Below are 26569 nucleotides of genomic sequence, written 5' to 3' on the forward strand. Positions count from 1 at the left end.
ATCAGCTTATTTCACCCAAATGGTATTCAGATGCTGTAATTGTTTCTTGCTATTGATTTCAGATTGTGTTTATAACATGCTTCCGAAGACCACAGCACGCATGCTGTGTCTGGCTAGAGTTTCAGTTCAACCTTTTCAACAAGAATATGAATCACACATACTAAAATTGCAACAGCATAATATTTTAAGTCTAGATTTGCTTTGCAAAGATCTGTCAAGAAGGGTTGAGACCAGTGAGTTCTTGAGACATCACGAAGGACTATCTTAATGCTTCCTAAAGAATTGTTGGTTATTTTTGCAGACATTCTGAGCTGTTAATGAATATTCTGGCATAATACTAGGGATGCTGTACTGTCAATGGTGACCTATTTTTGTACAAATGTGTAGTTCCTCAGGCTTAGGTTCACAAAGACACTTAAGAGCCAGTTATTTCGTTGCCTGCATGTCCTACCGTTTGTAAAATGAGGATTTCTGGGCAAATTCATCTTCAACAATTGCTAGAGATGGGTGTATAGTGCAAAATGCCTTCTGCAAGCATTGCTTTAAAGAATGGGTGATTTCACTTGGTTTATGTTCAAGTCCCATTCAGTCTTTCCACAGAAGTTTTTGTTAATAAGTTAACCTGCCAAAGTGCCATGGAGGCACACACCTTTAGTGGGATCCCCCAAAGAATGAAAACTCTGAATGTAAAACTGGAATATTGAAATACTTGCACTAGGAAATACCCAAGGATGAAGTAGAAGTCTATGATATCACCTAGTAAAATTAATCAATAGAATACGTATAACATATCTATTGACTTTTATCAATTAGATTTTTTTTTTTTTTTAGCCAACAGCAGTAGACCATAATCTTTATCCTCAGTTTACATAACATTAGGAAACCTGACATAACCCTTCAAAAAAATCAGAGTAAAGTAGGCACTATAAAGTATAGGAAAATTTCTTCTCTTGTGCCACTAAAATGTAAGCTAGCTGCCGAATTACTACTTATTTGACTGATGGTGCATTTTGCATGGCAAATGCTGTGTTACCATGCTGGTTATAGAATTAGATATCTATAGAAGATAGCTCTCTGAAGAACTGAATAGTAGTTTTTAAAATTAATTTGCATGCTTATTTTTTAAATTCTGTCTGCATTCTGTTTAAAAAAGAAGGGCGGTAAATTAAATACAGTTAAATACAGAATCCCTGGGAAGGTTAATGGCGGTTTGCGCCAGAAGTGTTTGGGCAGTTTTGAAAATTTCACTTGCATTAAGAAAAATTTAAAAAGTTAGAATATTTCATAAACATGCAAGAGTGTATGTTTATGTGGAGGGCAACTTCATTCCACAGGGAATTAGTTTTCCCAAAAGGAGATGAGTTGAACATTGTCAGTATTAAAATACAAAACTCAGCTACATTTGCCAAAATATCAGCAATCAAATTCAGTCCTCATGTGATTGCATCAAATAGAAAACTTGGCCCCAGAGCATTAGCTGTGAGTAAAGGTAAATCAGCAGTAGTTCTACAACAGACAGGCAAAGAAAAAAAGCCATTATGAAATATATAGTGTACGTGTTGTGAGACATCAGTATTTTGCAGAAGCTGTCCCGTTTGTCAGTGCTGCCCTACTTGCTGCAGAATACACATATTTAAGGAAATCGTTCTGTCTAATTTTTGTATGTTAAAAAAATCTAAATTCATTCCAAGTCACGTGTAGCACTGAGAAACACAAAGTTTATGAAAGGAGTTAAATTACATGCTTTGTATTTTGATAAGAGAGTGTAAAGGTTTTGCAAGTCTACTAAATATTTGGAATGCAGCATTTTACAATGGAGAAATTGTGGCATCTTCAGACTGATTCTTGGCTTCCTGCTTCCTGAGGACTTTTCCTGAATTCAGGGGAGGTTTCCTCTGTGTGAGGAGCTCAGGACTGGGCTCTGTCATCATCAGTTAATTGGGCAGAAACCTGGTAATGGGAACGTTTGAAAGAAGCATATGAATGAAGGCAGACAGGCATCCTGCAACAACTAATTCACCCACATAACACATCTTTGAACTGTCTAAGGCATACCTAACTGTTTACATGCTACCAACAAGAGTAAATACTCTAAACAGAAGGAAGATACAGAGTTGCTGTGAATAAAGAAAAAGATTACAAGACAGCCCATCTGCTAGAGAGTACCTGTCACCTCTAGCTACAAGCTGGAGGCAGCCCTACCTCGTAGCAACTAGAGAGACCAGTTTGTTATTCAAAGAGGAGAGAGGAAGAAGCTAACTTAGACCTCTGCTTTCTGCCTGATACAGTGTCAAACCATCAGTTTCAGGTTATCTTGTGGACACAATAGTGAGGATAAGTTGAGTCTAAACACTAACAAGAAAATAGCTAAAAGAATCTACAGCTTCAGCAAAGCTAAATGGCTATTCTTGCCAATAGCTGTGAAAGGGATTGAACACACTGGCTGTTGCACGTAGGCAAGAATTCTGCCAAGGAAAGTACTACTGGCAACGGGGACGAGAATTATATTAATAGCTAAGGTAATCTTGTTATCCTTAAGAATCCTGATTATAGTCATTTAAAAAACAACCACCTGTCATTGTACTGTAAGGCTGACAAAGGCACTTTTAGAGGGCTTGATGAAGCCCCACATTTTCTTTTCTCTTTGGAATACCTATTGTTTATACATATATATTATATAGTAGGTGTTGGAATACCTATTGTCTTTGGAAACCTTGTTTATGCCTACAGCCAGGTCAAGTTTCACTCCTTCCGTTAACGTCTTCAAGGTCAGGTAGAGTGGTCACAGTCAGTTTTCACTGCTCTTATAATGTTTTTGTTTTATCTAGAATCCCTTGGAGAACAGACAAATTGGGTTCATACATGTAGCAGGCCATCTTGACATTGATTTTTGAAGGTTCATTAGATAAATGCTGACATCATAGATTGATGTCTCTTTAAAACAGTGCCTAGCACAGAACCATTGGGGGAATCAAAAATATCGACTTACCATGTTTGTGCAGAAGGCCTACTGGAGATCTCCTGCATTAATGGGTCCATCAATTTAGGTGTTCTTTAATTATTCTAATTGTACACCTTGCAGCTAGAAACTGACTTTATTAGGACTCCTAGCTAGGTAGTCACACCTTTCACAGAGAAGAAATAGCAGTGGATGATACTGACTTTTATCTACTTCGTCATCACACCTTGAATTGTTCAGTAATTCTTTTGTTTGTTTGTTTTTGTTTTTGCTTTATTATGAGCTAATTTGCCTGTGCGACATGGTGGCAAAATGAATAGGGATGCAGTGACGGGCCAATGCAGAGGCCAAGAAGCTATATGGTACTTTAGAGAAATATGTGCTGGTAAAATAAAGTTGATGGTTTTGTTCGTGTTTAACCCCTCACCCTGGCACCATCAATAGATTGAAGACATCATTTGTATCTGCAAGTGTTTGTTTAATTAAGACCTCCTAAAAATCTTTTCTATTGATTCATTCCATTATCTTATTGATTAACTGCACTGGATCATGTACTTGCTCTTTAGTGGAAGGCAACAGTTTCAGCCTGCTGTCATTTACCCACAGATGTGAACAGTAAGCAATGTTCAGCATCCATGTCTGCCAAAGTGCCTTGTGTTTTAATGAAGTACTGGCTGCAATTCCCTGTATTACATGAGAAAAGCCAGTTGTCTCCTGCTGGTGGTGTGGCCAAGCATAAAGGTTTTCTTCCAGTTATTCATAAAGCAGCTGCTTACCAGGGAATGTTAGCAAGTTGTGCTTTGCATTTCTATGTTAAGATCTAGAGGTTTGAGTCAGAGCAGCAAATTAACGCAGATGACCTGCATATTTCACTTCCACGCTTTTATATTGTTGTTTTTTCTGTACTGGAAAATAATGTAAACCAGGATTTTTTTATAATACGATGTCATATTTGTACCTTGCAGCTTCACCTCGTGGAGTTTGCTGCATGACCTAGTATTAATATATGTGTATATCTGATAAAAGCATCCCACCACTGACTCTCTGAAGATTTTTCTCAGGAAAATAATTCAGTAACAACATTCAGACTGCTCAAGAATTGGACTGTCTGGCTACATGTGTGCAGCCGCATGTGCCCTTGTTTGTCAGCTCCTTGTCATCTTTTTTGTAGAGAAAAGTCCCTTCCTTATACCAGTGTGATAGCAATGTGGCATGTAGTACCTTATTTTACAATTCCAGAAATGAGTTTCTGTGTTGGAAGTGGAAATCTGACAACTCAGACCTGCGGGGACCCACTGCCACAAGGTCACACAAGTGTAATGTATCCATCTGCTTGCCCAACACTAGGTAGGCTGAGTGCTGGTTTGAGAAACGCTCATGCCGCCTCTCAGATTTTTAAGGGCTACCATTAGTAGCAAGAAAGAGGTGGTCACTGACAGTAAAATTATGGGTAAGTTTAAAGCAAAGGAAAAAACCTAGCCCTGCATTTTCTCTTTCCGTCTTGACATTTGAGTGACAATCCAGTTTGGTCCAGAGTAACTGCCAATATTTCAGTGGAAAATTTTAAAACGTTATGCGTGCCATATTGTAGTGTTTCATGGGAAATAGGGCATATATTCTTTATTTTCACATGCAGCTCTTTCTTGACATTTCCAATATACTATATGTACTGTGGGTGGTCTCCTAGTGAATGCCAGTGGGTTCTTTGTTGCCATTGTGAAGGGAGGGCTCAGAAACTCCCCCCGTTACAAAATCGCTACTTTTTTCCTCCCTTTTTTTATATAAAATGAAAACTTCTCCACTTGGGCTGTTTTAAAATTCTAGCTCAATTGAGACTTTTGTGTTTAGTTAAGTTTATATATCTGCTGGCATGCTTTGTTAATTTAAGCCAAACCCTCAACTTTACCTTGGCAGAGACACTGATTTTGTTGGGTTCCCTGCACCCTGTTAAATGAGCTAGTACCAAAACAACATCCAAAAGACAAATGACTGTGTTCTGATTATGTTTGAGGGTCTTTGATGGCAGCACTAAGTCCTGACTCAGCCTTTATGATACCTTAGCATGGCAATTTTGAAAGCCTCAGGTTATTTGTAACTGCATAAATGCTAAAATTAAATCACAAAGAAAAGTTCGTTAAGTTCTTGTTCTTTAAGCCATCTCTGAGAACATATCATTCAACTTTTTTTGCCTCATTTTTTTTCCAGAATTCATTTATGTGCAAATAGTAGATTCTCCTGTTCGCTGTCATAAGTAATTGTAATATTTATGATATAGGTATGTAGTATGTATCATATACGAGAAGTTGCTAGCCAAATTCTGGAATCGTGCAGGACAGGGTAGAAAGGACTACCTTGTTGCAGGAATCGCCTTTGCTTCCCTTCTGGTCCAAAAATCATTAATTTCTTCTGTTTATTTAACCCTGGTGACTGCATCACTTTGGGGTTGCTGTTGTGGGAGATCCTGGGAATCTCTCACGTGGCTGGTAATATCCTCGAAGGGTTTGTCTCAGAACAGACCTAGAACTGAATTTTGTATTTGGTGGGGAATCAGAGTAGGAAAACAAATATTTGCCTGACAGGTCCATAGAAGACCAAATGACTAAAGTGGAAGACTGCTAGAGGTTTTAGCAGCAGAATTGAGGGAGTGGGACAGGACAGGACTTGTTCTTGAGTTTGATAAGGCTTTCTCAATTACACAGTCTTGGCATCTATGTGATACTCTTTCTGTTCCATGTCTGGCTTGGATTTTTTGCTTTGCTTCAGTCTGCTCCTTTTCTTAGGTTCTGAGCACTTACGGTGATTAAAGAACAGAGCACATACTCAACCAGAATGGGTTTTGTCCAGTTCTTTACCAGTAATTGAAATCATGGCAGAAAAGCTCCATGTGTCCCTTCTTATTTCATCTACAGATTGTCTGATTGGACCCACTGTTTGTAAATTACAGTGCAGTGCAGTAAATTCACTTTAGATAGTCGTACCCTAGATGGCTTTAAATTAACCGCAGTTGGGTACTGGTGAAGCATAGCTATATAGTGTTGGTCACCTTGCTGAGGTCGCAGTTTACTTTGCAAGATCAAAGTCATATACTATATTCTGGTCACTGTTAGCTAAACTGTTAAGTGTATCCTGGCTAGCTCAGGGATGCTTAGAGGAACAGGATCACGCCTTTGCATTGTGAATTAGGCTTTATTAGTTTATATTCACAGAGGTAAAGAACAATACAGTTTCAGCATGTTTCTGGAAAACAAACTGGTTTTGTTTCTCACTGTTCTAAAACCCAATTACTTTGTAATCTTAAGTAATTCACCTATATCTCTACAGGAAAATGTAGATAGTAGTAATCAATATTGATTTAAAGGGCAGATGTGAGTCTCAGGAAAAATGTCAACATTTGGGATATTTTCTATAAGGACAAAAAGTCAAGTTCTTAAAAATTTACTGTAACCCTCAATTCAAAAGACACTTTAGCACAGGCTAGTGAAAGTATTTTGGGTTCCCAAAACATATATGAGTTTTGAGAGGTCTTTTGGATATATTTAGCTGAAGTTCCCAAATGGAGTTATTTGTTTTGAATATGTTAAAATGAGATTTTTTTACAATTTGGAAATGTCTTTCCAAAATATCTTTGAAACGTTTAATGAATTGAAACTGACCTTTTCCACCAACTGTTATGGTTTCAAGAAATTAGGATTTTTCTGGGGAAAACATGTTTCATTGAAAAGATCCCAGCTAAATCTATTGAAGATTTATTATTTATCATGGACCAAATCTTGCTTTCTGTACTTGCATAAATAGTTAATGAAAATGCTTCCAAGCATAAAGCATGAACATTCGGACCAATGTTTTAAAGTGCTTTGAGCTGAGAGAAATAGAAGCTGGAACATGGAAGTTACATTATAAGCAGAGTTATTTTTGTTCTGTAGAAAAACTTTTCATTATCGAAGACTTTAAAAAGAAAGTCTTTTTCTTTCCCTTTTGAACCCTACAAGAGTTAATTTGAACACACTGTACTAATATTTTATTGCAGCTATCAAAAACTCAATGCCACTGTTTTGATTACTGAGATATAGGTGGAGATCAATTGAACAAATTAAGACCTCCAAATAAAATTTCATGAATTGTCAAACTACGCATGAGCTCCTAGTGAAAAGGACTTATTTTTAAAGTTGAAATTTTGGTGCATAATGTCTTTACCGGTTTACAGCTTTGCTGACTGGAGTACAAAAAAATATTTCACAAAGCATGACATCTTGGTCATGGAACTTACTACATTCATATAATAGATATCTGAACTCATGTATCATTGTGTAACATCAATTAAAACAGGTTGTGTGGGAAGAAAATAACACTTGTAATTGTTGAAACTGGCACAAGTGTCTGGAGTACTTTGAATAGAAAGAAAAGAACATTTTGAAGTAAGGTCTACATTGAAAAGAAATGGTAATCCAATATTTTGGGGGAAAAAAATGCATAGGGTTAATCTTGCTGGCATATTAATATAATTTCTCCAAAAATTTGCTGTTTACCCTTTGAGATAGGTTAATTCTGAACATGCTTCCTATATAATACTGAACACTATAACAAAGTGAATGGGAGTCTTGTCTGAATAAGAACAGCAGAATAAGACTGTATACGTTAATATGAGGCATTGCAAACTGAAAGAAGTATGTTTGGAATAAGTAAACTAAAGCTTCATGAAACTTTCTTGTTAAGTATATCTAGTGGAAACATATACAAGACAGCTTTCTCAATGGATGGGGACCACTGATAGTAAAGATTGGGCAAAATGTGTCTAAGAACCTAAGTACTTGGGAAGCAATCCTATGCTGAGCCCTTGGTTACTGTCAGTATATTAGCAATTTCCAGCTTAACTTTTGTGTGGAATACTGCAGAATAGAACTATCCTAAAATAAATACTTCATATCCACCCATTTCTTGAATTTCTATATAACCTGTACAGTTCAAATGCAAATTATGACTATCCTTGTATCTAGCGTGTTAGCCAAAAAATGACACAGAAAACTTTTCTGCAAATAAGGTAGTCAGAATTTTCACTGATGTGAGTAGGTTTTTGTTATTTGTTTATACTATTGGTGAACTTGGTCTTCCAGCAGAGAGTTTGGTAGGTCATTCCACACCAATGAGGAAAAAAGTGCACAATAGCACAATCTAAAAGTAAATAAACAAAAACCTCTGTGGAATTTCTGCTCTGTAAAACATTGTCTTGTGAAGATTTCTTTTTAACTTCTTTTTTTCTGCTCTCCATCTGAGCCCAGATATATGCCCTTTAAGATTTCTTGGAGGCTGAAACAATCCCTGCTGTGATTGCTGCTACACACATGTTGGTTCTGTCCCTTTTGTCCTGCAGACAGTAGTGTAGATTTTTCTCAGTCTTTGGTCAGGACTACCCCAGCAGCCTTCTGTAAATGGGAGATACTTACTCTGGAAAAAGGATCCAAAGGTGTGGAAATGCATGTGGATTTTCACTCACCCCAAAAGACTGGACTATCTGTATTTTTCCCCTTTCAGTTATTCCATCTCTCTATAGGTAGGCAGATATCTTTTCACCTGGAAATGAAATAATGAGCAAACTGGTATGAATTGTTTTTGTTTCCTGACCACTTATTGCTAAAACACTGAAGTTTACTTTTAATCTTGTCTATACTTTTACAAAATCCCTGGGGAAAAGGAGCTGATTTATGTACAGCTTAGCCTGCAGCACTTGCGTCACTGTACAATTTCGTATTGCTTGCTTAATAGACCACAAAAGTCAACATCTCTTTGGAGGAACAATTTGTGCTTAAAGTAGTCACAAATTCCAAGAGATCCTGTTAAGGCAGGATGTTGTGAGAAACCCGGAGTTGGAACAAAAACTCTTGTTTCCTAATTATAATGTTAATACTTCAGAAACCTTAAGCCACTCTGTCTCGGTTTGTGTCAATAAAAGTTTGGGTTTTCGTCTTTCTTTCTTGCCCATCCTGCTTTGGGAAGTTGGAAGTAAGTCAACCTTTTTAGCTGGAACATAAGAAGGTTTCAGTTGTCTATTATTATGGAAGCAGATGCGAGATTACATCTCTGAAAAGAGACAGACAATCTGCATTTAAAATACCTGTAATGGAACAAGGTCAAAAACTTTAGTTCACAGGTTTATAGATTAAGTGAGGTCGGAAGGGACTTCAAGAGTTCTCTAGGCCAACCTCCTGCTTGAAGCAGTATAATCAGTGTGGTCAGATCAGATTGCTCAGGGCTTTAACCAGGTGGAACTTGAAAACCTTCAAGGATGGAGACTGCGCAACTTCTTTGGGCAACCTGTTCCACTGCTTGGCTGTCCTCATTGGAAGAAAGTTTTTTCTTATATCTGGTCAGAATGTCTCTTGTTTCAGTTTATATCTGTTGCCTCTTGTCCTCCTCTTATGCAGCACTTGAAAGAGCCTGGCTCTGATGTTTTCTTGCTAACTTCCTCAGATACTAGGAAGCTGCTGTCAAGTCCCCTTAAAGCTGCTGCTTCTCCAGGCTGAACAAGCTCCATGCCCTCAGCCTCTTCTCACAGGTCAGGTGCTCCAGCCTCCAACCATCTTAGCAGCCCTCTGCTGAACTTGCTTCAGTTGATCAACATTGGTCTTGTATTGGAAGATCTCAGACTGGACACAGTATCTAGATGTGATATAAAACTGTTGAGTAGAGGGGGAAAATTACTTCCCTTGATCTGCTGGCCATGCTTCCCTTAATACTGTAGGTTGTCTTTGCTGCCAAGAGAGACTACTGGCTCATATACAGCTTGCTGTCTACCAAGACCGTCAGGTCTTTTTCAGCAGAGCTATACCCCAGCCAGTCCTACATCATTATTCCTTCCCACATGCAGGACTTTGCATTTTTCTGTGTTGAATTTCATAAGGTTCCTGTTGACCCATTCCTCCAATCTGTATGGGAGCCTTGCCCTTGAGCATATTGACTAGTAGTCATGTGCCCCCACAGTTTGATGTCATCTACCAACTTCATGAGCGTGCAGCCCTTTACCTGCTCCAGATCATAGATGAAGCCATTAAACGAGAGGTCCTACTATAAACCTCTATGGTACTTCGCTTGCTTACTGACATCCAGGTGGAGTGCAAACAATTAACCACTATGCTCCAAGCCCCCAGTCATCAAAGCAATTTTTTTTCACCTTTCCAGCTGTCCATTCAACCTCAGATGATCTTTTTTCCTGCAGTGATTGTTTGTAGGTGCCTATATCAGACAAATCCTGCATTTGGTTACACGCACAAAACATTTGGTTGTTCAGTGTCCTAATTAGGTTCTATGTAGGTGAAATGCAATTAAGTCATTAGTCTTACAGGAGCATAAAAGTGATGTATAGCCATATTCATGCCAATCTTTAACTAGCACTTTAAAGTTTTCATATTTGAAAGATTAAAATAATAGCAATTCTACATTGCATCCATGTAGTTTGCAGCATGAGCTCACTTACAGTAATCACTATTAAGAGTCTGCCAATGTATATTTTACATCAGTCTAGATTCAGTGTTCCACAGACCTGGAGTAGGAGTTTTGTTAGGTTCAGTTCTGAACAGGTTTACTTAATATGAGGGATGAAATTTTTTTTTCCTTAAAATAGACATTAGTTACACAAAAGAGGTATGGTATAACATTGCTCATCTTGATCACTTTATTCATGTTAACTTCACTAATTTTCATAGGATGTGGCACGTAGTATATGCTCTTACAGAAGTGCACAGTATACATTTACACAAGAAATTAAGCACTGAAGCTAATATAAGATTGATGAGAAAAAGTTCATTGTCAGCATGTCATAGTATTACAAGCTGTATCAGATTCATGTGTCCAGCATTAGGTTTAGAGGAAGTGCATGAAAACCTGCGTATGGTTGCCTGGTTTCTTCTTGAACTATCAAATACAAAGCCACACATGAGCAATTTTGAGAGATGAATATAACTCCCCTGATAATATCAAACTCTTGAGTTCTTCTGACAGCCACTGATAGAGCCAGCTGATTTGTAGAATAACACATTGTCCATTCCTTCAGACAACTGAAATTACTGTCCTCACCTGGTCATATTGAAATGATTTCATTTTATTTTGGGAAAATCCATTTCTAATAGCATATAAATTTTTAGCAATTTCTGTTGTGATGGATAGTTTTACTGGTTTCAGACAGCAACTAGAGCTTCTAACTTCCTCCTGTAGAAGTCATGAATTGTTCTGTGTATACATTCATGTCAATATTACGTATGTGTTTCATTCCACAAATTGCTAAACATTCCAGGCCTACTTATGCAGGCTATATGGATCTCTGTGTAAGAGAATCAGTAATTCTGTTGAGACCCATGTCTGAAGATGAGTGCATGTTGAATGACTTTGTTGAGTAAGAACCAGAGTATACAAAATTTTGTGGGACTGAGTTAACAGTTTATTGAGGCGCAGGGTCGATAAGATACTTAAGTATGCCTAAGTAAAATGTCTTGATTTTACTTTCATCTTGAATTTTCCATCAAAAAATCTTTGTGTAATTGTGCTTTCACTGTTTTTGAAGGGGAAAAGAAATATCAGCTTTTAAAAGACAGCATGACCAAGCATCTTAACGTATAGGTATAATTGGTCTAGGCAGCTTGTCTGTTCAGATGTTTGTTGTGGAAAATCTACATGTTGCCATCTTCCTAGCAGATAGCAATCTGAACTGCAGTTAATCTGCTAGATTTTTGCTGTAATCGATATTACTATTGTGTCATGAAATGATAAGTGGTGTACGGTTAATCTGATTGACATTAACCCCCTTCTGCACATACGTAATACCTTTTGATTATTATTAATGTGAATATATAAGATTCTTCGCAAGCCTACCAAATATTTGATGAAAATATTTTTTCAGAACTGGCTTGTTTCTGTTGGTTTTGCATTGTTTCTTTTCTGTTTTAGCATCACCATCATACAGGTTAATTTGAAAATTGTACTTTGGAAGACTATTGTATATCAATTTAATTTCTTCATTAAATTTATACTGTACTTCATTTGCTCATTCTTTAGCAGAATGTGTATTTTGATGAATTTAGTGCGCTGACGTTTTCCTTTTATTCCTAAATAGCAAACTTCTTCACTGATGATTACAAACCTAGTAATTGCTGAGTATATAGCGTCACTTACCATTTCCTGCCTTGGAGTCTCTCCTCCACTGTAAAAGAGAGTAGTTTGCTAATACAGTGATCTGTTTCCCAGCCATTTTGACTCTTGAAAGACAGTGATGTTTGCATGTAACATTTCTCCCATCATTCCCTCAGTTTAGCAACGATGTCTGATCAGCACAAGTTCAAAGTATGTAGTATTTCCAGTCCTCCTTTCTCGGTGAAAGTAAAGTGCTGAATGAACAGATACAAAATCAGCTCTTTGATGGATATCAAGTACAGACAAGAACACTGGCTAGCAATTAAGAACAGGTTTGAGGGTCTGAAAAATTATTGAGAGAAGGTTAAGAAGAGTGAGTAGTAGATAATCAGAGATAAAAACAGGTAAAAGGTAACGACTGCAACAATGAAGAACAAAACATGGCAGTGTTTGCCATATGAAAGAATGAAGACAAAAACCTTAATTGTAGAAGTTATAGCTAAAGTCTAGGTATAGAAAGACAAAAATGGTGCTTTAATGAGCTGCCTGATGCTGAGATTATTACAGGTGACCCAACCCCCATCATTTCATAGACAACTGAGCAAATCATGAAGAAATTCAAGGGGCAGTGGAAGCGCTCAGGTACAGCAAAGCAGCAAGTGTTGAAACATTTCTGCTGAATTTTTAAAACTAGCAAAGGGTAAGTTTTGTTTGAAGACTTTAAGTGGAGGCATGAAGACTTTTAAAGGTATAATTTGGAGATCTAAAATAAATTTAAACAGGTGAAAACTGAGTTGTAACTGAAAAAAGAAGGTCGTGTAGAGTATCACTGCATCTCAGTCCTTATTACAGCCCATAGGATTCTCTCTGTGGTACTAATCTGTAAGCTTGCTTACTATTAGGCAGATACAGTAAGAAAATATCGGCAAGCCTTTTAAAAAAAAAACTATGTCCACTATGAATAAAGTCTTTTTATTATTTCATATCAGTGTGGAGCTTGGAAAAAGCATACACAAATGATCTCCACCAGCTTTTGGACAGCTTATGACATTATTATTTTAAAGAAATGTAGGCAGGCAAAAATGGCAAGAAAAATGTCATCTACGTCGGTAAAAATGAAACTAGTTTTATCATGTAAGGCAACATAAGCACCCAGACAAGCTTACAAACAGTTCATAATGATAATCATGCTATATAGTTTCTGTACCTAGAAGTATTACGTACTAATAACAACTTAAGGAGAAGAAAATAAGGCACAATCCAAGCAGCAATGTGTGTTTGCCTCTCACTTTTATCTTTTGAGAAGTTTTAGTTTCAATTACCAAGGTAAAACAAGCTGAAGATATGCAAAGCTAATTAAAAGGAAAACAAAAAACCCTGTTGTTTTACATCTGTTTGAGGCCTCAGCACTTATGGCAAGGAAATTGATCAATCCTGTAGAATAAAATATTAAGGCACATTTTTTGGGTGGACCAGAGAACGATTGATGTACTAAAACGTAATAAGGAACTGTGGGAGGTTGGTAAAGAAGCAAGTGTATGAACATGAAACCAAGCATATTTGAGGCCAGAAGAGGTAGCAAAAAGGCCTAAGTGTCTTTTGGAAGCTCATTCTTTTGGGGCTTGATCTTATGCCAACCAAGGAGAAGAGGGAACAATAGTAATTGAATGAGTCCTAAGATACTTAATATGAATTACAGTAATAGACAAAAGATACTGCTGACATAAAATGGAGCAAATTATGAGTACAGCTGAGGACCTTTAGGGTTCACAGGGCCTAGCAGGTTTTTTTTATTTCTGGTAATTCCTATAACAACAAGCAAAAATTTTATTATGGATCATATATAGTAACTTTTTTTCCCACCAACAATTAATTAAATCCATTATCTACTTTGTTATAGGATACATGGAAGTGGGGATTTATAGAGGACTTTATAGCAGATATGACTTACTTGGTCATTCCAAGAATCTGGGATCAAATTTGGAAGCAAATTTCCTGCTCAAATTTCTCTTCTAGGCTGCTGTGCTCTAGCCCCTTGAAAGCTGCCTGTTATTTCCTACCCATTTGTTATAGTGTCCTGTTCTTGGCAATATGCCTGCTATTTAAGGTTACTTTCATTAATCAGCCATAAGTTAACTTCTTTGCAGGCAGAATCTCTGATCTCATGATGTTGTCTTTAAAGCTGAAGGCCTGAGGTGGTTTGTTTTTTTTTTACTTTGATATTACTGTAAAAAGATATTCTTAAGTTAAAGGACTCTGTCTCTGGGGAGTCATCTGGTAGTCTTTGAAAAAGTGACAGTTTGGGCAGTCATAAAGCAATATTCACATTTTTATTTAAAAGTTGCAAAATTCAGTGACTGATGCAGCTGTGGAATGTGGATCATGTCCTTAAAATAACCTGTGCTCCATGGATTACCTTGCAGTGCTACATAGAAGAATTATTCTCACAGGCTGCCTGGTCTCAGGGCTAAACACACAATCAAGTCAGTGATAACATGACAAAATCATTTTTCCTGCCCTGTGACATGCAGTTCTTTTTCTAGAAGTTAAGTGCATATTTTAGCTAATAGCTATGACTCTCCTTGTACTCCTTTCTGATTTTTTTTATAGCAGCCAACATGTTTAAAAGTTTACATACTGATCCGTGACTCCTGTGTAGTACATTTGTGCTTTGAGATGTTTCTTTTCAGAACAGGCTGATCACTTTTTTCTTTTTTTCCTTTTTCTTTTTTTTTTTTTTTGTTTTAAGCTAGATGGCCATTACCAGTACATGGGAACCACAGTCAAACTTGATATGTTGCATATACTATGAGTTTAATGTTTTTTCCATTGCACTTCATTTCCCTAATGCTACCTGAGGTATTTCGAGACATACGCATCCCTGTCTTCTGTCTTTCAGAGTTACCTTCAACTCGAGCAATAAAATCTGGGTGCTTTTTAGAGCATTAAATCTGGCGAGTGGAAATTTGTCACAATGTCTTTCAGGACCACCAGGTGTATGTCAGAGAGTGGGAAGGTTGCTCTACAGGTAACTCAAATCTCTGTGAGCAAGCCTAGTACATGAAGAAGCCATTTGTATCCCACTGAGTCCCATAATGCTGAGAACATTGCTGAGATTTACACAAGTCCAATCTATGCAACTGATAAGATGGCTGCAGCAGGGTAGCAACTGTATGACCTGAATCACTGTTTCTCATGCCTCAGGGGCTGTGGCACTAGTGGGGTTTGGGGTTTTTTATTTGTTTTGGTTTTAGCTGGGTCAAAGCTGCCGTGAAGGGTGCATTTTATTAAACTAGGCAGCTGGAAAGCAGTTAGGTGAAGAGCCCAGGAAAGGAAGCCACGTTGCCCCTTGGGTATGGAATGGAAACACTGGGTCAAAGGTAACATATTGGCAAAGGTCCTGAATGCCTGTTTCCATATCTTACTTAGGGTTGCCCCAATGCTTTTAGACAGAATTGTTGTCAATGGTATTGATTAGATGTTCTGATAATCTAGCAAGCTTCCTGATGTGTTAAATTTCCTTCTTTCACGTGGCGTTAAGTGTGGAAGAAGTATATGTAACTGCAGAAGTAACTCTCAGTGGACACCACTGAAGTATGACTGCTTGCCATCAATTGTGCTGTACATGCCAATTCCAATTAGTTATTTGCCAGTCACTTTTAACACTTCCTAGCAATTCTGTGTACCCCTACTAATATACTATGTACTTCTAGAGTTTTAATTTATGTTTTCATCAGAAGAGATTACACAAAAAGTTTTATTTTCATCAGATAAAAAAAAGTCTGAATTAAATTTCTGCTTCACTTACAACGCACATTCTTAAAAGTGTATATTCAAACTCAAAAGTGGGCAAAGAAAATATGGACTCCAGGATAGCAAAATTTTGTATTTAAAGCAATTTGTCAGAACAGGAGTATATGTAACATTTGAACTTAGATGTTAACATTTGAAATGCAGCTTGGAAGAAAACCTAGGTTTACTTAAGCTTCTGATTTCTTTTGCATAGTCGTTTGATAGTTGTTTTACGAACAAATTCTTACTATGGAAAATATTATCAAGTTTTCAATCTGCTTTAGCTTGTGCTTTGAAGCAGTTACAATGTGAGGGAAGGGTGTGATTTTCAAGACCTCTTCCTTTTTATTGGTGCTCATGCATGTACAGTAACAACTTCCAGATTTCCCATTTTCCATCACCATGAGCACAGAAGAGCTGTTACTGCAGACAAAATCAGATGTCATTGCTGGTTTTGTCTAAAGGGTCTTGTGTGATGTCCCACCTAATCAACAGCTCCTCCCTTGCTGCTGTAATGGGGATCGATGGTGGGGCAGCCTGTGAGCCTTGTTGCAGCCCATGAGACGGCGCCCGAAATGCCTGTCATTCAAAATAAGACCTATTACAGCAAGAAATGGGTTAATGATTGTATCTTTACTTCAGCAAATGCACAATAAAGAGGTAGATTAGTAGAGATGAAAAATTTATTGCAAAACTGCCACGGTATTATGAAAAACAAAATGATTTCGTTGAGCAGTAGTTCTGTTACCATAATCCTAACGATAAACTCCGTTACAATAATAATAGGAGAAAAACTAATTGCAGCAAGGACAGGACAAATCTTTTTTAATCCTCGTTGTCATCTCAACTAAATCCAAACCTATCTGTATTAACCTTTGCTGACAGAGTCACATGATGGACATAATTTCTTGTAATTTACCAGCAGTAGATCTAACCTTTCTTCATCAAATATTCATAAAGGCATGATTCTCAATGATTTTCTGTCTCTTTTCATATTTACAGCTTGTTGTCTTCTTCCTTTTTACTATAATTTGAACACAATTGAAGTCAGATGGAATTAAAGTTAAATTGCTTTAGTGGCTACAGTACCTGAAAGCAAAGAATAACTAATTGAAATTTCTTACAAGTAGAGATCCTACTGTACTCTGATGTGACTGCATTAAACAGTCCAAATATCCTTGCTTTTTGAGGGGGGGAAAAAACCAACCCAGATTAAATGGCATCAGTTCTTGTCACTTGTGTAACTGTTTGAAGTCTGTGTGTGTCATGTATCTGCATAAAAACACACATGGAATTGAAAGTATGTAGTTTTACTGATCCTTGGACAGTGTATTTGAGTCATGAAAAGAAATGCTGTGGGCTTGATTCCATACTTAGATGTAAATAAGAATAACCGTTGAACTCAATTCAATTATGCTAGTATAAAACTGATATAAAAGGCTGAAGATAAATGAATTTGATTAAGGTAGTGTAGAACTGTTAGGAGACTTGGACTATGCATCTTTTTCCATCAAAGAAGTTTAAATCTGAAATATAATTATATAGTATCTGTAGAATGACCAGACTTCCCAGTGGATTTTTTTAATGAGGAAATAAGACTCTTTTAATGCAAATATAAGGTATAATGGCAAATATTAAACAGAAATTCATATACTTAAAGTATTATAATGTGAGACATTCTCAGAAATACTTTAGACTGGTATAGTTGAATTTAAGATGACTAGGTAATTGTTGCAAACGTTCTTTGCATTATGCTATAAACAGAAACTGTGCCTGCGAGTAGCTCTAGTAGACAATTTGGTATCACCATGCTCATCCTCTCAGAATAGATTGTGGATAAGTGGAAACAATATAAACGATTTAAAATAAGCGTACCTTTAAAATGCAGTGCTTTTTAAGTGAGCATAAAATGCATGGGCTTTTTTTTTTTTTTTTTTTTTTTTTTAAGCAAGCATAAAATGAGATGCTTACTTTGTCTTCATCACTTTGTTGTCCAGTTCTGGGTGCACACCAGCCAGTAACTGAACTGTTAGGACCTTGCTTAACATTTTTCAGGTATGGCTGTCATTCTTTTTGTGAGCAGCCCCTACCGTCTAATGCGATGAGCTGCTGAGAGCCGTCAACTCCCGTTTTCATCACTGAGAACTGAATGTTCAGCACCTTCTAGCATTAAATCTCTAGAGAACAGAGGGTTCTAGCAGCTCCTAAGTAGTGAGAAATTGCTGCAAATTAATGAAGAAAACATCTTAAAGACACATTTGTTATGACTTTTATTTCTGTGGAAAAGTAGAGAGGGTTCTGTTGGTTGTGCCAGGTTCCTGTATAGCAATGATCAGTTGAGGATTATTGATGAAAAACACTTGTTTCTTTCCTCAAATGAGTTGTCATCTGTGAAGGAGTGGATGAAGAGGCATTAACTGACAGAGCACTTTCTGAATTTTGAAGGAAGTGTTTTAAATTCATTTCATAACAGAATTACATTTCTGGAACTTTTGCAGGTATGCTAAGCACAGCTGTAATCTGTATTTACTTTCGCTTTTCAGTGTGCTTTTTTCTTTGCCTAGGGCATCCTTTGTAGGCTTGGATTCTGATTTGAAAGTGCATGGCCTGTTATTGCCAAATTAAGAGAGATAATTGAATGTTGAGAAGAAATATGTAGTAGTAGGCTGATGGGAGGGAAGGTTGTCCAATGGGTTAGGCACCTTACTAAGATCAGTGAAGTTAATTCAGTTCTTGACTAGTTCAAGCACTGATTTCCCATGCATTGAGAGCACATTGCTGTGACACCAGAAGGGAAGTGTGGGGCGTTTGGATGGAGCAGTGATGAGGGCGTAGAACGTAGTTAAATATGCAGCAGAAACAGATGAGCTTACAGGTAAATACTATATACTGAAGTTGATATGCTTTTATTACAACATGAAGTCTTCATTTTAAATTTGGTATATTTAAAGTTAGGTGTGGAGGTTTAAAGAATTTAACTGAAAGCAAATGAAATGCTGTGGAGAAAAATGCAAGAAAGCTGTCTTGGAAATAGAACAAGTTATTAAAAAGGCATAGAGAATTAAAGCAAGCTGTTACTTCATTCCAACTTTGCAGAGAATTAGAGCAAATGGTATGTATGACCAGTTATTCTAGCCTTAGTCAAAGAAAAGCACTTTCTATATCCATAGTAATAATGAAATTAAGGGGAATTATTCCTAATAAATGAAATATATCTGTATTTGAAGATTCGTATTATAATTACTAATTCACAGAAATAAAATTCAAAAATTACCAAAATGAAAAGCTGTCTAAATTCTCCACTGTTTTAGGATAATGCTGAATTAAGTGCACTTACTTGTATATAATTAGAACTTTAATTTAATTGTATAGGGCATTAAATAAAACAATTTTATAGTAATTTGTAAAACTGCATTTCCTTTCAGGTGACAGCTTTAAGCATTACAGAGAAAATGTTTATAAACTCTGTAAGTAGTATAAATGGCATTTTCAGGTCTCTCCTAAAATTGGTTCTCATTGTCTGAGCTCGCAGCTTGGTTATCTTTAGAGGTGTATACAGTTGAACATTTTAAAGTGGAGACAGCTTTAAAGAACAGAAAGCCAAACAATTAAACATAACTAGCATCCTCTCATCAGTTTTTGGTATGGAACTATGGTTTATTCTTTATAGCTCAGAATACTGCAGCAACATAAAGTTAGATGAGATGCCCCAGGTCATATTCAAATCTGGTGACAGATTCAGGAGTTACACAGAAGGTCCATAAAAGGGGGGGTGTGCTCCCTCACCATTATTCAGAATTTACTTCTTTCTCACAAATAAAAAAAAGAAAAATTGTAAAATAAACCACACCAATTTATTCATTGAGTGTGCCCATATATGTAGAATTCTACTGAGAAAATGATGGTAAAAATACCATATTTTTACTATGACCAGCATAGGAGGAAAATCACGTCCTGTGATTTAGATTACATAGATTCATGACAAACAAACGTAATATCTTCAAAGGGCTTATGGCAGATGCAGAAAGAACCTAGTCCCGTTCATTCGTCGGTACACGGAATGTAATAAAGAGAATCTGAAACCAAATACGTAGGTGTGGAAGAAATGGTTACAACCTAGAGATTTCCCCCCCCCCCTTTTCCATATCACTTGATTTTATGAGGTTCCTCCAGTCTACATGTTTAATATAACCTGTCGTTGATGCAGTGAAACATTCTCCAGTGTTCTAATGTAGCTGGTTACTGAAACATAATAAAGGTATAGAAGGGAACTGCACTGGGTTCTCACACATTTCATATTATATAATTAGTTTATTGTAGTGAGCTGGTTGTGTTTCAATAGGTCAAACTGCTTGCTCTTATGGGAATATGATGGAGGACTCTATACAGGGAACACACAGAGTTCATAATTCATGCACATATTGAAAGCATGGGTTTAGTCTATTTGTATTCTAAAGAGAGTGCTTAAAAGTGTCTGGCATGTGTTACAGGTTATTTCCAAGACAACTCACTTCCTGGTGATGTGTTCCTGACACCTGATTTATGGCAGTCAAAAGGAACAAGACAACTACAAGTTACTATGCCAAAGTTACACTCTTCTTTAGCAGACATGAGTCTTGATGTAAACTTTGAGTTTAGACTGTCTTTGTATTTAGAGAACTTGTGATTTGAGTCTTGACGTAAACTTTGAGTTTAGACTGTCTTTGTATTTAGAGAACTTGTGATTATCAACATAATTATAATGCTCATGGTAATTCTAATAGACAGTAGTGAACACTGTACAGTAATTGAAACTAAGTGCTTTAGATGAATCTCAGACACTTTAGCTTGTATAACTGTGCATCTAAAAAGCATGAACACCAGGTTAGCAGTCTCCTGAAAAACTTGACTTTCCATCAGTCCCTTGGCAAGGGCAGGAGATTATTGGGACTAATCAAGTTGGTCTTGTGGGTAGCCGGTGAGGCCTTATGGTTTCCCAGGTGACCTTGGTCCTGTAATGTGCTGTAAAGGACTGACTTTCTCCATTAATAGTTTGTTCGTGAGAGCTGGAAAGGTGACTTGTAATACAGCTGCTTTTTCCTGATTCTTCCATAATGACATTTTGAACAAGCAGATGATGTCCTTTGATTCAGTGTGACCTTGTATGTTTTGGTGATTCCAGGATGCTTTAAGAGAAACGAAGTAAATGAAATGATAAACGTGCTGTTTACTTACATTTTTGTATCTTGAATATTTTTCATAAATTACATGACAGATTGTAGTGTTAATTAAATATATGTGTATGTACATACTTTTTGGCCAATTCTCTTTTCAGTTAAACCTGTGTATATTAAAAAGTTGGACTTATACCTCTCTATAACAAGTGCAAGAAAATGGGGAATATGGATGCTTCTAAAGGTTTTTATTCCCTACATCAGAGGTTTTCTCTCCATAGTGGTACTGGGTTCAAAGGCTAAGCCGATGATTTTGGGACTTTGACAATAGAAGTCTTCTGTCTTCTTTCATTCTCGTGGAGCATCCATTCCAATTAGAATGTATAATTTTACAGCAAGATGTATTACAAGGATTTTTTAAAGTCTTACTCAAAGTAAGCTCGTTAAAGAATGGTTGTGTAAAAGTTTGAGCATCATTGTATTTAAGATTTTTATGTCAGCTGCTTTGACTTCTATCACAAGTTACTAAATTTTATCCTTTTATCCCTGTGCTAGCTGTGTAACTGCATGGTTTCCAGGCAGGAATCTTTTCTTGATTTGAAGATGTCAGAAATGAAGAATATTCTGTTCCTTTAATAGTTTGTCCCAGTGTGTGATTGACTTCATTGTAAAAAATAGGCATATTTGAATTTCTCAGGGTTCTTTTTCAAATTCCAGCTTCCTCTGCTAGACAAGAGAGGTCTTTCATACAAGATATTTTCCTTCATCTATCAGTTTTAAATCTGATAAGTGAAGCAAATCGAGTTAATCATCATCATGTATTTTCCACCTGTCTCCACAGTCTCTCTTCTCTGCTCTTTTCAACGTACTTCTTAAAAGCTGGAAACAAGGTTATTCCATGTTACTCCCATATTTGTCTACCTAGTGAAATACAGAAGGATTAGGTATGATACTGGGAATTCATTTTGAGTTGTCCGGGATAATATCTACATTGTTTTCAGATGCAGTGGTTTTGAGCACAAACTCATCAATTTTTCCAGTCATCCTTCTCCCTGTCATTGCATGTAGTTCTATAACACATTTGGTCCTGATCATTAAGTGACCTGGCAGGGCTAAGTCCTGTCCACATGGTTTTTAACCATACCAGTCCCTGTGCTAACTGCAAAAATTGTCAAGTAGCTGATCATTGCTATTTACTTTCAGAATACTGATGAAAATGTGACTAATACTGGCCACCATATTGGTCTCTGGAGGAATCCCTTATGAGGGTCACCATTCAGTAGTGATTCCCCATTGATGTTTATCATTATGTTACTTCATAGCCATTACTTACTAGTGGTGTATGTTCTGTTGACATTCAGTGCTACTTGGGAAAAAAAAAATCATTCACTAGCTAGCGTAAATCAATTCATCCTATTCCTCCATAGTTTCTTCTAGTTAACTGAACTTGTCATCCTGAAAGGTTTGTCCGACAAGATTTTTTTTCCAGAAAAAACATACTGATTGGCATGCTTTAGATATTTGTCTTATCCATCAAATGAATCCTGTACCAGCTTTTCTGTTGCCTAATGATATGCTACAGGGCCTGTAGATAACCTGGATCACTCCATTTCCTTTGTCATTATAGTAGCACTCTAACAGTCTTTATAATTTCCAGAATTCAAATCAACATCATTGGGCCACAGCTTTCTTCAGGCTAAGTTAATAACACACCATAGTGCCAGACATTAACATCTCTAAAAGGGCTGGCTGTATGCAAAGATGGGTACTCTCCTTTTTTGTGTGTGTTCTGGAGCAAGTTCAGAAAAAAAATGGGTCTGAACACTGCTAAAAGCTTCCTGGCACAGCCCTAGCTGACTTCTACCAAGAGGGTTTTTTACACTGGTAGAAGATTATTTGATTCCTAAAATCCAGAGATGCAGAGATTAACACCCTTCCTTGTTTCTGAGTAAAAAATATAAAAGGCAAACTGGCAAACAAGATTTTTTAAGCCCCAAAGTTTTCATAATGCAAAGGTGTTCTCTTGAAGGTATTCTAAACCTTCCAATTAGAAGTCACAAATATTGCTAGAAGATTGCTACCTGGTTTAAATTATGAGACAAATGTAGATGAACAGTATTTTTCTAATATCTTGTCAGGAAGGAAAAAAAGGGGGGAAGAAGTGCATGGAGCAGTCCTCAAGGACTTGGGAAGAACCTGTGGTTACAGTGTGATTTCACCAGCGTTTCACTCTGGCTAGACAGACAAGCCAGCATTAGGTAAACTGAGCCTGGTAAAGCCATTAAGGCTTGGAAAAGGGAGATCAAATTGGTATCTGTTAACAGAAAGTAGCTAACCCAGGCTTGTCACTGTTTGGGCAGGCAACAGTGTTCTACATACTCAATAGTGGTGAAATGCCAGAAAAGCTAAAGTGAAAGTGGAAAGGACAAACTCTGTAGGAGAAGGTCTAAGAAAACGGGCTTTTCGTCTTGCTGAGGAATGTCATTAACTTCCCTAAATGCTTTTACTGGCACTTCAATAAACAGGAGAGTGTGTGAAATTTCCCTGTAGAGCTGCATGTATCTGAGAAATACAAAGTACAAATTAATAACTCCTCAGGAGTGCTTAAGAGAGGAAAAGAGAAGAAAGAACACCTCCTGTTTGCACCAAAAAGAGGAGGATTATGTAGCTATTGCCAACCCCCTTAAAGTTTACATTAATGCCTTGGCATTAAGACAGGTTGGAGTAATGGCATTTCGACAAAGAAAAAAGTGAACACATACTTTGCATTTTAGGTTAATATAATCATGAAATTACTTGAAGAAGCAAACTGAGTAGGAGGCATGTTAGGTCTGTTGCATGCTCAGGGAAGCAGTGTTTCTTGTAACACAGGAAGAGAAGAAATTTCATCAGCAGTTCATTGAAAGGAATGACTAACGTAGCTCAGCTGGCAAGCAACGAACTAGGAAAAATGGAGTCTGAAATACAACATTCATAGATAAAATAAAACATATGGAAGGCCAAGACCATCCACTTTTCATAAAGTTTAAATAACTCTTCTTTAGCAGACACAGAACGAAGCGAGACAAAGCAGTAGGTCTCTTGTGAGAGTAATGAAGTGGATACTTTTCATTATGTATGTCTTGATTTCCCATGAATCTGCACAAAGTACGGAGGGATGGGCAGCTTATGGCACCCAACAAGAGAAGATTTCTGTTGCCTTGGGCTCAAAAAATTACACCATTATCCACAGAACTTGAACCTGGCAGTGTGGCTACTATGTAGGTTACTTGGCAGAAACCCCTGAAATGCGCTGCTAGTACATTATTGCAGTCCTGTATTACTTCAGATAACACGTGGAAGATTCATGCCCATTGCATAATGAATTAGAGAGAATGGGTCAGTGCAGTACAGGGACTAGATACTAAATGCAAGGAGAGGGACTGGGGTAGGGATAGGATGGCTACCTCAAGTTCTTAAGAAAAGTTGCAGTTAATCATGTGTATGTATATGGCTGTGCATTGAGCAGTGATGTAGAGATCATCTCTAGGGACCCTACGCAGTGAAGCTTTTAAGCCTGTGCTGAACTTGAAATGCATTTGGAAGTTCCACTGAGCTAAATGAGATTTAAATATGTGACTATGCATTTTGCTCAAACCTGATAGAAGATTGAATCAGGTCCTTAATTAACTAATGTAAGAGGTCTTCAGAATTCTGATGTGATGTTTTAACAGGAATTATATGACAGAATATCATGAGAGTAGCATTGCAGGTCAATCAGAACAGCAAATGTCAGCTTCTCTCATTAACAAACTTCAGGTTTTGTAGCCATTTTATATTAAAGAATTAGTCAAGAGAAAGCACATAAATGTTTGAGAATGAATTTGAATTGTGCCTTGAAAATACTAACAAAATAACCCATCTGAACTGCTCTTAAGGCATTGGCACCATATACTTTATTATCATTAGAGTGTTCCCTATGGCAATAACTTCATCCAAGAAGAATTTTAAGAGTAGTTGCATTATCTATTGAAAAGCAATTTTTTACTTTCTATTGAGGCAAGATAGTTTTACGAATAACTCTGAAGTTTACTCCGAAGGCCATTTCAATCGTCCGTAGATCTTATGATATTATGTTACCTTCTTTCGTTTCAAATTCACAGCATAAGAAAGAAAAAGAATGACATAAATTGGATGTTCGAAGAGTTCTGAAGATAGACATCAGAAGAATTCAAGAGTAAGAAGAGAACTCTGCATTATTTTTTATTTTCCATCCTAAAGTAAAAAGAGAACAAAGCATCAAAAGCATCAGTAGCGAGAGATAGCTCAAAGCCAAGACTATATATCATAGCATATAAAACAAGTGAGTTGGCACCACCGAAAGGTCTAGAGTCTTAGTCTGTGGTTTAAAGTCATTGATATTGCAGTCAGAAAGATTCTTTATACCACGGAAAAAAATATGAAGAGCTATATGCATTTGTTGCAATAGATGTTTTAGGTTTTACCAACTAGTAGCATTGTGGTACTCACTTGGGTGCATAAGTCTTCATGGTGCTGAGAGAATTCAAGTCCACTGATAGAATGTTATAGATTGGGATCTTGCACTTTTTTTAAGCACTCATGGAAATAATGTCTGTGGAAGTAGGGCAGGATCAGATGCATGTAGTTGATCGTGTGTTTACATTGATTGAATGCAATCGTATTCCATAAAGGAAAGTGTATTCCTGTCTAATAACTTTAAATCATCATTCAGTCTGTACTGGAATTTTAGTTGGTATTAAAAATATTGCAGAATTACATTAATTGCAAAATGTTGAGGTATAGTGATGCTGAACTTTCACAGAGAATTTCTTCCCTTAATGCAGTTGAAAATAAGTAAAGAAATGTGTTTGTTTGCATTGTATTTGGGCAATGGTAATTATTTACAAGTTAAAGTAGAAAAGGATATTTAACATCTCTATATAATGTTTTCAGTTATTTGAAATGCAGAGGGTAAATAGAAAAGATTCTGTGGTCTTGTTTGGTAATCAGAAAGATTTACTCCACCTACAGAAGTAGAGAAGCAGCATACTGAGCATATTGTTGCCATAAGATTTTTATTTGTGCCTGGATATACTGTAGCATTTCCTGGGACATCAAGTCTATTTCTCTACCAGCACTGGAATTTTTTTTGTGGTATATTTTTATAGTGATTTATCCATAAAATATGACTGAATAAAGCAGTAGCCATGGAGAAATTCTGCAGTGATTGGAATGTGATTAGTTACATGAGGCTTTCTTTTTTTATTTGTAAACTTCTTTTTCCTCTTCTTGAGCCTCTCTGCCTTTCTTTTGTCTGTTTTCTCATTTCCCTATTATTTGTTCCCTCCTGCTTCTGTCTGACCTCATGTTGACCTAAAGGAAACTGTGTTTTAGTCCATAGGATTGCAATGCTCTTACAGTATTAGTTCCAATATGTGTTATAAACGTTCTGGTTGCAGGCAACAGCCGAGGTGCACAACACAGGGAAGACAATGTAGTTCTGCAGCACAATAAACCTTTTTTGTTGTTGTTGTTCCCTAAGCCACAT

The 26569-nt window shown here is 36.9% G+C and overlaps 1 protein-coding gene across 4 annotated transcripts in view; it reads left to right on the top strand.

The window, feature by feature from the left end:
• Positions 1–26569, top strand: part of FTO (FTO alpha-ketoglutarate dependent dioxygenase) — a 261683-nt gene that overhangs the window by 220470 nt on the left and 14644 nt on the right. For 2 of the 4 annotated variants that reach the window (XM_052797305.1, XM_052797306.1), the window contains one exon: positions 14976–15104. The exons of the other annotated variants lie outside the window; for them this stretch is intronic. In XM_052797305.1, coding sequence (XP_052653265.1) covers positions 14976–15104 — 129 coding nt within the window. The remainder of the gene's footprint in view (positions 1–14975; positions 15105–26569) is intronic. 4 annotated transcript variants of the gene reach the window in all.

This window comes from Harpia harpyja, chromosome 9, assembly GCF_026419915.1.
Source record: "Harpia harpyja isolate bHarHar1 chromosome 9, bHarHar1 primary haplotype, whole genome shotgun sequence".
Lineage (NCBI taxonomy): Eukaryota > Metazoa > Chordata > Aves > Accipitriformes > Accipitridae > Harpia > Harpia harpyja.